The sequence below is a fragment of the Phaethon aethereus genome, assembly GCF_964289735.1.
Source record: "Phaethon aethereus genome assembly, chromosome: 7".
NCBI lineage: Eukaryota > Metazoa > Chordata > Aves > Phaethontiformes > Phaethontidae > Phaethon > Phaethon aethereus.
The window spans coordinates 13,141,184-13,156,240 of record NC_138583.1 but is presented as its reverse complement, the minus strand read 5'-3'; the positions used below and the strand labels follow the sequence as shown (position 1 = coordinate 13,156,240).

General features: G+C 37.7%; 1 protein-coding gene across 1 annotated transcript in view; it reads left to right on the top strand.

Annotated features, from left to right (window-relative positions):
- Nucleotides 1-15,057, top strand: part of SH2D4B (SH2 domain containing 4B) — a gene marked incomplete at its 3' end in the record, with an annotated part of 64,891 nt that overhangs the window by 36,194 nt on the left and 13,640 nt on the right. The window contains exon 6 of the mRNA XM_082002112.1: nt 75-202. Within this exon, the coding sequence (XP_081858238.1) occupies nt 75-202 (128 nt within the window). The remainder of the gene's footprint in view (nt 1-74; nt 203-15,057) is intronic.

Below are 15,057 nucleotides of genomic sequence, written 5' to 3'. Positions count from 1 at the left end.
TATTGTCCCTGGCTTTCATACACTGATAATTCTCTGTATGACTCTCCTCTGTAATGACTTGCCTTTCAATGCAGTAACATCTGGGAGCGTCCTTCTAGACCCTTTTCCCGAGATGTAATCATTCGCTGGTTCAAAGAAGAGCAGATCCCTCGACGTGCTGGGTTTGAGAGGAACACCAACAGGATTGCTCAGTGGTTCCATGGTAATACGCTGATCCTTCACTTCTTATATAATAGAGCTGTAAGCATATGCTCAGGAAATAGGTCTTGCCCGCTTTCATCACAAAAAGAAACATCTACTGACATTGTGAAACCTAGTACCTGTTAAAACAAGATTCTTGCATCGTTCCTATTATTAGTATATGATTTTCCTGTTTTCCTCTTTCTGATTAAGTAGACTAATTTGTGACTCATATCACCAAAGTTTTTTTCAGGAATATTTTGGCCGAAATATAGTTGCTGTAAAATAGCAAGCCAAGCAGGAGGAATGAGACCAAGGTAAGGTGAGGAGAACTCAAAAATAAACTGGCAAATACCGTAATCATATGGTATGTGGATGACTGGCATTCAAGTTTTTGCTTTATCTGATTTGCAAGAAGAACTTGAACTCATATCTGTTTAATCCCACTTGAACTCATATCTGTTTAATCCCTGTTGTACTTTCTAAATTAGGGTAGCATTTTTTCTTTCTCACTTTCTTTTGCATACAAAAATTATTGAGAGGTCTTGATTTTTCTCAAAAAGGCTTCGGAGTTTATGATTTTAGGTAGTTTTCATGGAATGGGAAAAACAGTTCCTGTTCAGATCCATAATTTGCTGTCATATCTGCTGGAGTTCCTAGCATCTGAGGTTTTTGCTCTCTGTAGCATTTGCTATGCAGCTGAATCTTTGATATAAAATTCACAGGCAAGATGTTTTTATAGGTATTAGCAATGATCTTCATATTTGTTCTACTTAAACATGAAAAAAAGAATTATGGCTTAATAACTGACATAATTGATGGACTGGAAAGACTTTAAAGTTGAATCTCAATATTTTTTCATTGCTGCTTTTGATGAGCCTGATATTTCTTTGCTCAAAGCGCGAAGCTGACCCTGATCCTATTTTTGTGATTCTCCAAGCATAAGATGAAGATGTGTGGGCATTCTAAACTGAACCAGGCAAGGAAGATTTCTGAACAAGTTTAGTGCTTCATATATTTCAGGTTTCTTTTTATAATACACAAATCCTTATGTGTTAAAAGGCAAGAATTGGCAAGCTGCGATTTTCATTGGCTTAATTAGTCAAAGGCACGGGAGTCAGTCATGAATAGTTTGTAAATGCTACATACTTCCATTTCTTATGAACAGTGGTGCAGACAGGGTTTTTTGGTGTTTTGGGGTTTTTTTTGTGTGGGGTTTTTTTTTTTTTTTACAAAAGGCATTTGGTGTGGGTTCTTTATGGGAGACAAACTGATTTAAGTTTCATCTGTAGCCATTTTTCAAAAGTATTTTCAACTATGATCTTTCTGAGTTGTCTGACGTTAAATGTTTTCCCTGTTTGTGAGAAGTTCACATCCATATAAATTGACATGAGTAGTTATGAACGTAATTCACGCTTTAAGTGTGGGCTTGAGCTAATGCCTGTGCAGTCTTTCTACTAACTTGAGTGGCTTTTGGATTAGTCTGTTAATCACTGCAAGAATTGAGGAATTCCTGATCTATCTTTAGTTTCTCAGATCATGCCGTTCATGTCTTAAGAAAATATAACTATCCAATGACACTTATAAAAGTGAGCAAAATACCTCATTTTTCCTCCTCTCACTCAAGGAGCCTGACAAAGATAATTAAGATAGATTCCCAGCATAAAGCTCAGTGATTTTCTTTGCAGAGATCCACACAAACGCTGGTTCGGTACTGATGTGCTGGGTTAGCCGTTGTAGCTTCTGCAGTCTGGTCAGATTCATCATAATCCTTAGGGAATGACTCGGCTACCTTGGAACTCTTCCTGAATAAACATGTTGTTACAGGTGCAGCAGTCAATGTTTTGTAGTGTTATGTAGTGTCTATGCTACATTTTGTAATGTAGATGAACTTTGAGGAAAAATGAAGAAACAAAAAAACTAGAGCAAAATATTAGTAGTGACACACTTTCACTTCTTTTTTCCCAGAAAAAAACCTCTCTTCATTGAACCACCCCCCAGATTGAGGGTGGGGGAAGGTGGGAAGAGGAAGGCAACCCAAAAACTTTTGATCCAGCCAAAAATCTTTTTTCTATTCTTTATTGACCTCTTATTAAAGTAAAGATTGTGACTTCTGTTTAGGATCTTCTGTGTGTCATTGTTTTGTATTGTATTCAGGGAACCAGAACATTATATACGTTTTTTGTGTAAGAACATAAAAATACGGCAGAATATATCTGACTTGTCTAAGAAAGTGTCAATACAAATGAAAGCCATTCTGCAAAGCCCAAATTTATGGCTAACCACTTGAGCCAATGGGGCAATAATATAATCATCATTTGGATAGGTGGATGTTTCTGTGGAAAGAACGTCTGCCTAGTATCGAATGTTTTGTCTAGTGTCATGATGACAGGTTCTTAAAACCTCAAGCACCTCTCAAAACAGGTATAATCAGGTCCTTCACATCCTTGAAAAACTTCTGTATTTTCTTATACCCCAGTTTTGGACCATAAAATGGGAGTATAATATTCTGCCTCACGTAAAGGGCTTTTTGAATGCAGTGCACTTAAGAGATCTATTACAGCAGTACTGAAAAAGTAGGTACTCGTTTGTTACAGAATTACGTGTTTTTGCTGAGGTCAGTAGACCTTTGCATACCTGCTTTGACTGTCAGGATGTTCAGCTTTTCAGCTAAAGTTAAACATTAGCTGATTCACTGTCTTCAAAATTGTACTATGGACATATAATCTTTTCTAATTATACAAAGATGGAGGTTTGAGAGAGATGTGTTTGGCTAAAATAATGGAGTCCAAATAGTAATATGAAAATATCTTTACCTTCATATATTTGGCATATTTCCCATATTATGTCATCAAACTGCTCTGGAATCTGTCTTAAAATATATATTGTCTAGGGCATTTTCATGGGACGTGAAACAGGGTAACATATGGCATGCTTAATGTACCTGAAGTTTTGCTTTTGTCTTCATTTGAAGAATCACTACAAAATGTTTCATTTGAAGTGGATTGGTAAAATCTATAGTAAAGAAGACTTTTTCAAATCTATGCATTTCCTTCCTTATTCACAAAAAATTACTACTTAAATGAATATGAGCTTCAACTTATCCATCTCTTGAAATTATCACCACTTATTTGAACTCCACTAACAGATGTTTTTAGTTCATTTTGAATAGGCTTTACTGTTTTCTTGATTAAAAAAATTAACAGATTAAAGATACCAACTGTAATGTTCAGCTGAATTTTGGATGTAAAGGTGAAGCCTTTTGGATTAAGGTGTCACTGAGACTATCTTGGTATATAAGGTAATTGGGGTCTATATCTTTCGTTCAAAAACCAGATGTTTCTTTTGTGTTATTTCATAGTTGCCTTGGGTTTGAGTGAAAAGAATTATGCCTTCAATTTTTTTACTATGAAAAATAAGAAATTGTCTGAAACTTAGCTATAGGTAAACTCTGATAATTTTTGATAACCAGGAAGTTAATAATCATATTCTGATTTCTTACCTGCTTATTGATAAATATGGGCAGATGAATCTAACTTACAAGGGCATCCTAATGTTGTATCAAGACGTATGAAACTGTTTTTGTAAACCTGAATTCAGAACATTCTTTGCCAAGATCTCAGTTGCTGGTACACTTGGAAAGCTGGGAAGTAATTTGGTGTTTAGAATAGGAGGTCTGTCTCTCAAAAGGACTAGAAAGGGAGACATGCTCATTGTTTTGACCAGGTTTAGTTTTGAACTGGTATTTTCCTTTCAAACCTGTGTGTGACTCATGCCAAGTAAAGGGAGAGTTACCAACCTTCTCTGTATGTTGAAGAGTTTTGCCAAACTCTGTCACTGACTTTAGCAAATTGCGAGTTTTGGTTCACTGCGGGTATAGGACACCGGGAATAGAATTCCATATGGCAACAAAACTAGAGGTCTCTTCCTCCCATAAGCATTTAACACAAGGTTGCTGCTGGCTGAAACGGGTCAATATTCCCATTTGTTTGCCGTATCTTTCATTTGTCCTTTAAGCGTTCTCTTTTGCTTGAAATATGCCTCAGCATTTTTTTTCCATTCCCACTTGTTTGTCAGCTGTTACTTTTGATATTTTTGATATTTTTTTTTTAACTTCAGATGTTAGACTTTTCACTCTTACGTATTCTGTTCTGCATTTGATTGTTTTCCGTTCAGAACATAGGAGAGGGTTGCTCTTTGCAGGGGACACTGATCTCTAGATAAGTCCTCAGCTTTAGTTGAGACCAATGTTTTATGATTGTTGACATTATTTGTCCGTGATATAAAAGGGATCTCTCAGATGTATAGTGAGCATAATACAGCATGACAAAATGAGGAGTTTATCCATTGCCTGTCTATGAGGTGGCTGTATGCATGCTTGCGAAGCATCTACTGTAGCACTATCAGATCTCTACTTGCCTTCAGGTTGAAAGGAAAGTTCAGAGGCTGATATCACAGACCTGGAAACATGAGGTAGTTGCCCTAAAGGTTGTACTTGCTGCTCTGCCAACCTGTTCTCAAAGAGAGGGGGCTGATACCGTAGTGAGCAGCAGTTCGAGTGTCTGCGCGCTTCGTGGCCTGTGGCTGCTGCAGGTATACACCCAGGTCACCATAGGCTGATAGTTATTGCCACCTGGTTGATTTGTGTAAAACAAGTAATCCACAGTCATTTAGTTTTAATCATCATTCCTAATCCGTGTGGATTTCTTCAAAAACATTGTTAGGAATGAGCGTTACCTGTGCTGGGAATTTTGGCAGGAAGAGCAGATACGGAACAAGTTTGGGCACCGCATTACGCACTTGTCATGTAAGGCTCCACTGGAAAATGGGGCCAAGCGTGCTGTTAGGCCCGAGCGGGGAGGCTCGCGCCGCTGTCACCCCCATTGTCCCTATTCCCTGGTTAAACAGAGCCCGTTAGTTTCCAGGGCTGCTTAGTGCTGCACGTTTCATCGCTGCTGAATTCGGACACCGGTGAATGACGTTGATATCCCAGTGGTTATGCGGGATGGAGGAGAACCCTCTCTGTTCTATAAAGGGGTTGCTAAACACTGACACAAGTCCGGCTGGGAAGCCTGTGCCTAGCATCTGAAGGACTGATGATAGGCTCACTCTGGTTTTGCACCATGGCCTTTAAATAGTAATAATACTGTAATTGTACTTTAAAATAATTATAAAACAGTACTGTTTATAACCTACACATACAGGTTTTATTGCGGCACTATACATGAACCGGTTTGTCCTTGCGGTTTTATAGATATTCTTTATATGGGTGGATTTACACATAGTTATTAGAGCCGTGATCTTCTGTATACTTGCTGTGAGAAGGAACGCTATTTTTTATATTTCGAGAACATATTCCTATCAAACATCTACTGGACATTCCGATAGTATTTTTTGAAAGATAGTATTTGGAGTTGAGTGTTCAGACCCTGTGGTAGATTCTGATACTTGATTATGGATGTCTCAAGTCAAGTCAGACCCGTAACATGACAAAACCCAAATACTTCATCAGCTCTAATTCAGTTCTCAGCTGCTTCTTTAAGAAATGAGAGGTGTTTTGCTGTTTTCTGAGAAATAAGGTGATCCTTCATATACTAAGTCATTCCACTTAAGTCATAATGATTGTTTTAGTCTGTCAGTTCTTTTGAAGGCTTTGGAATTGTTTTTCTAGTTCCATTACAGTTCCAAAGTGTCTATACAGACAGGTTATTAGCAAACAAAATAAACGTTTTGGACTCATGGCTCCCCTTGGAAGGGAGCGAAGTATCAAAGTGAAGTAATGTGAGGTGTAACATGCTGCAAGGAGAAAGGAAGCACAAAAGAACAGCAGGGAAATTGTAGAATGAGGCAATTGAATAATTAATGTAAATAGGCTAATTGCTAATGTGAAATGAGCTATCTCATTCTTTTACAAGACATTGTTGTTCTTGACTGCTTTTTAACTGGAAGCTATATTCAAAAGATTAGGTATGTTCTAAAGACAGAAGGCAGCGATTTTTCTAAACAGGTAATGTTGACGCTAAAAATGAGAGAGAATATGAGCATGTGACCACAAAGGGGATTTCACAAAGTTTGATGCAGTGTTAATGGTTTCATGGATACAAATCTTTGTATTTGTGAAAAATATGCACCAGCTTTTTCACAGAGTTTACTTCCAGATGAATTTGCTAATCTCTTAGTGAAGAAATATTTTGCTATCGAAAATCAAATTGCTTTACATTCTGAAGACTTCTTGCCCCCTTTATTGAAAACACTTTAGAATTTTCTTCTCCATGTGCTACTATTACAGCATGACTTCTTAGTGAGCAGTTATGATTTCATTTAGTAAGCCAATGTGGTAGCTTAATGTATTTACCTGTGATTTCACGTTACAGTTCTGTGTTCTGTCTCCTTAATGAACTGGACCATGTGTGAGTACACTTCTTTGTTACTGCAGCTCCTTCAGTCAGGCTTTCTTTATCACGTTACCTAAAACAAAAAGGAGAGGTGTGCCTGAATGGAAAACTTTGCTGTTTGCGTTTGGAAATGAAGAATAATTTATAAAAAACAAGTTATATAAAAGCAGTTATTTGGAAGAAATCATATATAAAGACTTAAAACTGACACATTTTAAAGAAAATAAGGAATGTTAGATTCAAGTAAAAAGCCCGGACATCTACAAAGGTGATTTATGCTAGGACTGGAAGAAATTATGGTGACTGTTTATGGTGACCAAAGTGACTGTACAAGGCCTTGTTCATCTGCCCAGCAGCCTGAATGTAAGCTATGGTTCCCTTTTACATATATTGTATTCTGTTCTTTTACATGTTGGATTGTGCTTTCTCCTTTTGGTGTCAGTTGTGTATGTGTTTGTCCATGCACGAGGTGCACTTAGATATCAGCTGCTACCAGCACACGATGTTCAGCTCACGTTGCGTGTCTTTAAAAGCCGTATCTGGATGTTTCCTGATCACCCCCTCTAGCATACCACAGGTGTCCTGTGTAGAACCTTGTTAGTCTTGGATGAATTGCTGATATCCTGCTTATTGTTAGTCCATATCTAACTGTTTATCAGCCATGCCTCCAGCTCTCGTTCCTTTGACCACACGCTTACAATAACATGCTTTCTGTTTTACAGGCTTCCATATATTTTCTTCAGGTTATGCTAGACCAAGTTATATTTATTATTTTATCTGCAGCATCTTCTGTTGAAAGCACAGCAAATATTTGCAGACCCAAGGTCAGAAAATTTAACTGGTTTCCCAGCAGATGGCCTTCTCACTAGTCCTTCTGTCTTGCTACGCAACGTATTGATCCAGCCTTAAGACAAAAGATTACAAGTTATTAGTTCAACATATTAGCTCCTTTGAACTAATGCTGTTTTCCTGCTAAGCAAATGCAACTCTCAAACAAGTTATCAGCCGGTATTGTGTGTAGTCATGCGGAGGGAAAAGCATGAGGCTGCGCAAAATCACGTTGCTGGTTTAGCTTAACTCCAGTTCACCCAGTTAGGAGCAGATTTTGACACTTAAACTGCTTTCACCACAGGAGATAAACAGTAGGAGATGATATGAAAACAAAAGGAGATTTACACAACTTTGTAGACAACTAACCTGTATGTGCAACTTCATGCGATGCTGGCATGGAGGCAGAATGAGGTGGAGTGTGGGAAACATAAATTTGCCCTTCCCCTGCAAAAGTTAAGGGAATGACAGCTCCCTTTCTTCCCTCTTTGATTTCAGAAAGGTCAATTCCTCCTCCTCCTCCTGAATGGGACTATCAAATCACAAACTCATGAACCTTTGTAAGAGGTAAAACTCCAAAAGACCTATGCAGTCTAGCACACTGATTAGCCTTGATTCTGACCGGATCATACCCTCCCTCTCTATCCAAGATTAGTATATGTAGTATCATACACAATAGTTCTTTATCCATGATAGGGAGGACCCACCTGTAAATTGTATATAATCACGTGGAACATGCTGCCTCTGCTTCTCAGAGTTAAACACAGCGTGGAACTTTCATGAGTGCATGTGGCTGTTGTAAATTCGTTCCGGTATGCTTGAAGTGAGCTGCAGACATTTATAGGTACTGCAATCCAAGATATAAGAAAGTAATAGTTTGTTAGTCATGGGACAGAGCTCCCTCTCCTGTTTTCTCACTTAACCATGCTACTGTTTACAGGGTGGGGATGGAATCTTTGAGAGCTAAGATGGTGGTAGCAACAAATGATTCTGCACACTTGCTGTCTGTGTCCAGATCCTCTTATCATGAAAACTGGAATGGTTCCACTTATGAAACTTAACATAAATGAAAGACTCTTAATTCCAGACTTCGTATTAGAAATTAAGTAAAAAATTCTGTTTGCTTCTGTTTGTAACTTTTTCAGGACCTCAGAAGAACTTGGTCCCTCCATTGTTCTAGAGAACAAGTCCTGTGAGGAACAGCTGAGGGAACTGGGGCTGTTTTAACCTGGAGAAAAGAGGGCTCAGGGGAGACCTTATCGGTCTCCACAACTACCTGAAAGGGAGGTTGTAGTGAGGTGGGCGTTGGGGGTCTCTTCTCCCAAGGAACAAGTGATAGGACAAGAGGAAACAGCCCCAAGTTGCACCAGGGGAGGTTTAGATTAGATATTAGGAAAAATTTCTTCACTGAAAGGGTTGTCAAGCACTGGAACTGGCTGCCCATAGAAGTGCTTGAGTCACCATCCCTGGAGCTATTTAAAGACATGTAGAAGTGGTGCTTAGGGACATGGCCTAGTGGTGGACTTGGCAGTGCCAGGTTAACAGTTGGGACTTGATGATCTTAAAGGTCTTTTCCAACCTAAACAATTCTATGATTGAAGCCATTTCTCCTTACTAAGTAGTGGCTTCAGACACCTAATTCAGATTATCCTGCTGTGAGTTTGAGCCTAGCTGCTAGCTCATTTACCTGAATTCCAGCGCTGGTAGGAAATGAGGCTGTTTAGTGGCTTAACTGAGAACTGGGTCAAACCCCAGAGGGTGTCCAGAACTGGATCATTGTAAGAGCTGCACGTGGTTATTATATTTCTGCTCATTAGGCATGAAGTTTTTACTATGCCAATGTTATTCTCATTTGACTTTCAATGGTGCTTCAGTGTCTAGTTTGCTTTATTGAGTGATTAAAGGTAACTTTTTCCCCTGAGGAACAATGCACTAAATCAATATGAAAGAACGTTGCAAGCAGCTAGCAAGCACTGTAATTAACAAAGTTAGCTTAAAGTTCCCAAATCTAGCCAAGTGTGTGAGAAGAAAAATTAGTTATCAGTGCTATCCCTAGATTTGTTTTTCTTTGAGCTGAATTCAAGAAGTATAGTTTCTTAAGTACTTACAGAAAATACCACAATCAAGCTGCTTTGTAGAAATCTAGCTGGAACTCTTATTTTAATTTGCGTGTGGGAAAATACGCCAGATATAGCCTGATTTAAATTTGTATCCCTTTCATCAATAAAAGGTCTAATGATTACTTGGTTAAAAAACATGTAGAAAGATTTCTTCTAAGCTCAGTGATGTCATCTGGAAGATTCTCACAGATGTAAATAGATTTCATATTTGACTGCTAATATACCTAAAAAATGTACGCATTCTTAAGCCTTACACAACTGGAATATATTTGAGGCAAAAACATTTTCCTTCACCTATGAAAAAAGCACAAAAAACAAAGAACACAGTATATTTTTCTGCTTAGTTATCTGTTGTAACACCAGCTGTAAAATTTGAATTCCAGGGCTTCATGTTAACTGTGACTTTTATTTTTCTCCTTCTATTGAGTGAGCTCTGCTGACACTGTGATTTACTATTACAGTTGTCATGTAGGTTTGTAGAAAATGTATCTTGACAACTTTTTCAACACCTATGAGATTATAGTGTTCTAGGTAAGCTGTAAGATATATGTGCATTTGAAGAGCATCATGGGCACAGGCATGTATTTGTATACATGTAAAGTTTTCCTACTTTTTGGATCTATTAATTTCATTATAAAAAGGAGAAGGGTTGATTGGTTATTTTTGTGGGGGATGTATTCTTCATAATAACTAAGGGGGTTTTTATTATTTAAAAACAAATTGAGAGTGCATTCAACTGCTCTTGTTCTGTCTAATTCACAATCAAGAACATTATCATGAAAGCCTCCTGAGAAGTTTTTATACCTCATACTCACAAATTGTTGCAGCGATTGCAGAGCGAATTACACTACATAATTGCTGTTACCAGCTGATATCTACTCAGTGTATTCATGATAGTGTGTCAAACGGGCTATAAACTGTGGGCCAAATTTTATAACAATGGTCTAGGTTCTTCCTGAAATTAATAGTTTCATGATGGGAGCATACAGCGACCCTCAGCTATGTCAGAAGGTACAAGGAAACATGCCGTGGGAAGAGAGGAGCTGGAGCTTACTGCACCCTAGTGACGATGCTATTCTGGTCCCTACCGACCTGAATGAGCCTTGGGCTGCCTTCCTAGGGCTCGTGTAGAATGGACACCACTATCAAAAAAGTCTGCTCTTGTTGCTTTTGGAGCTGGAGGTCAAACTAGAGGTTTAATGAGTCTTACTGGGTGCAACAAAGAATCAAAATCTAAATTCCAGGTACTCGGATAAAAAGCAAATTGAAGTCCAAATAGCATAGCTACATCAATACAAATCAGTATCAATATAAAAAGGCCAATGGAAAACATTAGCAACTCTAGCAAATTACCAGCTTGTCAGAGGCTGTAATGTGATATTTTGTTTACTACCATGTAACTTCTAGACATTTCAGTGTCCATTCATTGGGCACATGCTCTTACAGCGAGACCACTAAATTAATGAAGTTGTATTAATAATGCATCCCCAGCGTACTGAATGATGAATCAATACTAGCATAAAGCCATTTAAATTAGCGATATACCTGCAAGACTCCCGAAGAAGGCTCTGAATGTTTCTAATGCTAAAAAACATGATCAATGTAGATGTTACCTCTGTCATTACAGAGTAGAATTGCAAAACCTTTCCCACACAGACGTGCATTTTGTATTACACTATTCAAGATGTTTGTTCCCAGAAATTTGACACTTGCATAAAACTTCCTAAGTATGGATGTATATGGAAAGGTTTGGTTTTCAGTTTACAGACAAACAGATTTTGAATATTTAATAGTCCTTACTCGTGCCAAAATCTTACTTCTCTGTTTCACAGTAGTGATTGTGAAGCTTGTTTGTTGTTTGACCTTTGAGATCATCAAGTCCAACTGTCAAGCCGACACCACCACACCCCTAAACCATGTCCTGAAAAGACAGTAGGTAGAACTACTAAAGTACTTTAAGTAGAACTGCAAATTAATTGCCTTTGTGGAAAGTAATTCAAGTATTTATTCAATATTATTTCTGCTGCAGAGATGCATCATAGAAGTATCAGTGACATCTGCTAGTCTAAAGCCAATCCAGTTGTCTTCCTTTTTATACCATTAGCATGATCATTGTTCTTCAGATGTTCCTAAAATACGCTTTCATTCAGTAGATCTCATTTATTTTTTTAAGTTTAATTCTAAATAGGATTAGAGTATATTTCCTGTTTGCCTGAAGCTGTAATCTATATTTTTAGTTGCTTTATTGCATCCAAATAAAATATGTCAACACTCTAATAAAGACAGTAAGTTCAGTTTCTAAGTCCAAATTTGAAGTGTTGGACTTTATCTTCATTCACCAAAAATGTGAAAAACTTAAGTATGTATTGAAGACATTTTTAAACATACTTTGTTTCTATAATGAAGAAATTATGCTGCTTTTATATGAGACATATATTTTCCATATTGCTTTATGGCAATGTGGAGAGGGAAAGAACACCTGAGAATTACACTTTTTTTTTTTCTTTTTTTCCCCTAGGGATGAGCTTGAGAAAACGGCACTGCTGATTTTTCTCTTGAGTTTTAACCATTACAAATTGCAGGCTTTTTATAATTTAGCTCATGACTGAATGCGCTGTTTTGCCCTCCTGGGGTTTTTGTACGGTTCTTGGAGACGCTCTGATAAAGGCAGGAGTACCCATGAAATGTGGTGATATAAATAGGGCTGCTTTGCTTTTGTTTGTCTTTTTATAGTCTAGCTCTGCATCATGCAGCCTCCAGTGCAATCAACTCACGCTTTTAGGAGCTTCTTGTTCATTTTGCTACTTCTCACTTGGCTTGATGAAATTTGCCAGTAGCTTCCTATTGTTCAAATAATTTGTTCCTTTTCTTCATTTAGTAAATCCAGGGGCTGTGTTTCATAGGCATTTACAGCTAGGGCAAAAGCGGCACAGGAAAACTGCACTAGGACTTAATATTGGTGTCTTACTCCTTTTGATATGGAATGATAGCATATTAGACTTCTCAGTAATTTATTACTATGATTATTAGAAAGCTTTTTGGCAGCTGGTTGTCACAGTCCAGTCTGTGTGGACAAGGGCCTGATTTTTTAATTTCTCTGTATTTACCTTAATTGCATGAGGGAAAAATGGGTATAATGGGTCACAAAACTGCCCAGAATAAATGACTGCGCAACATACAAGGCGAAAGCAAATCAGGCCCTAACTCTTCTGCCAGCGTTTATGTTGATTTGTTACATCATTTATTCAGTATAATGTTATAGGCGCAGCCTAGACATTGAGAATTTCATGGGCACTGAATTAAATCCCGTTTTCCTCTAGAAGTGATATATTAATGATACAGCATGCAAATGGTGGGGTAGCCACAGCGGGCTTTTTTAATGAACATGCGTTATAGCTCTCTGTTCTATATGACCTTAAATGTGTCTATGTTTTTAGAAGAGGGGTTGGTTACACAAAGGATCCGGTCACCATTTGCAAACATAAGTGATTGTTTGCCTAAGCATCCATGTAGTCGCAGTTCAAAAGCATCAGAAATTATTTACATATCAATACTGTAAGACTGTAAGTGAAACCATATATAATTGGTTTTATTATATTGTGGTTTTCTTATGTCAAAGTTACTTGAGGGCAGAAAGAAGCATCTTACCCCTTAAGAAACATCAATATATTAAAATGTGTAGTACAGAAGCAGAGCCTGGTGCTAAAATAAATATATTTTTAAGTAATGTTTATGGAATTACATGTTTTGTAAAGCACTCCACACTCCAGTCAGTAATGCTTATTTTGGAGCTGGTAAAATATGCATACTGTTTTAAAGGATTGCATAGTTTATCCTTCTAGGTAGAAGTTTTGTGCTTGACTTGTCTTTCTTGTTGAGATTAAACACCTGTTGATTTGCAAGTATTTGCAATTTCATTTGTTTTACATATTTCTTTGAACATATCAAGAAACACTTTTGCGGAGTGTTCAGTCCCCTTAATTAGTCTGATTTAGGGTATCCTGGATTTATACTCAGTGATGAGTGTTTCGGTGTTAGTGCTGTTTTTTTGCGATGACTCTCCTGTTCTGGAAATACTGTGAAAGTATTTGAAACAATTTTGTCAGTTTTGAAACAAAACCCTTTCCTTTTGAATGGGAAACTTTTGCTTTGAAATTTTGGTTAATTTCCAATTTTAAAGACAAAAATATTTATAATATTACAGAAATGAAACCTTTCCTCTGACGAGATCCAAAATTTATATGGACCATTAATTTGAAATTTTTTCTACCAATTAAATTTTACATCTGTTAGGTGACGGGATATCCATTTTTTGTCTGTTCTAACAACTGTAATTGTTGAAATCACATTCTGAGAGAAGAACTTAAACTGAATCTTCTACTTCTGCTACTTCTTCTTACTACTTCTGCAGTAGTAAGCCTGGTGTCATTTATAAACACTACCTTCGCTGTAAGCCATGGAAATAGGATTGCAGTATGTATGCTCCCATAAAGCCTTATAGACACTTTTTCACTATTTGAATGACGAGAAACATTTTTTCAAAAGCGCTCTCTGAGACTGACCGTATTTTTAACGCTTGCAATTTTTCATACTCATCTTCCACTTGCAGAAAGTGGGAAATGGTAACATTTACATGCACTAAGTGAGCAGGTGTTAGGTTCCAAATGCAGCTTGTATGGCAAATTGGAGAACTTGCACTCAATTCTGATTCTAATGCCTTCAGCGTTTGAAGTGTCCAGTGATTGATGATTTTGAATTGCAAGTAATTTCTACTTTTATATGAATATTTCTTTAAATTATTTTTTAAAGGAGCCTTTGATTCAAGAAAGAATTCCCCCCAACCTCACAAACTTTTCTCAGTTTCTGTGTGTTCAGAGCTGTACCTCCCAACGCTCCTTCAGCAACTATCCACCAGTCAGTAACGGTCTGTGAAGCTACGTCTCTGCAGGAATGTCATCCCAGCCAAGGCCGTTTAGTAGTAGTGTGATTTCCTGCACTGGTCTTGTCTTTGGTCCATGTGTTCTGCCTGGAGTGTAATCTGGCAGCGTTGCCTCAGAATGGGTTGTACAAAGCCAGGAAGGAACTACAAAGAGACTACTTTTAATTCTTCTGCTTTGCCTTTTTACAGAACTCTAAAGCAAACAAAAATCTCACTGTGGGCTTTATTTTGCTGTGTGCAGTTGGTTTGGTAAAAGCTCAGTCTCCCATGTTTTTTCACGTCCATGCTGCTCCCAGAAGCATTTAGGAGGAACAAGGACTTACGATGGCTGGAGCTATGAGAACATAAATAGATCCCAGGAGGGCTTTTGCTCTCTCATCCTCTCCTCTCACAAATCAGTTTTCTCATCTCTCCTCGATTGAGATCTCATTTGCATACCAGAAGATTTTCTCTCGCATTTTCAAATTCAGCAAAATTTGAGGATTTAAATGAGAAGCAGCAAGGTATGTAAATCAGTAAAATGGTTAAGAAGTGATTGCAAATGATGCCCACAAGCTAGAATTTCCCTTTCCTTTTCCGCTGTTGCTTGCAAGAC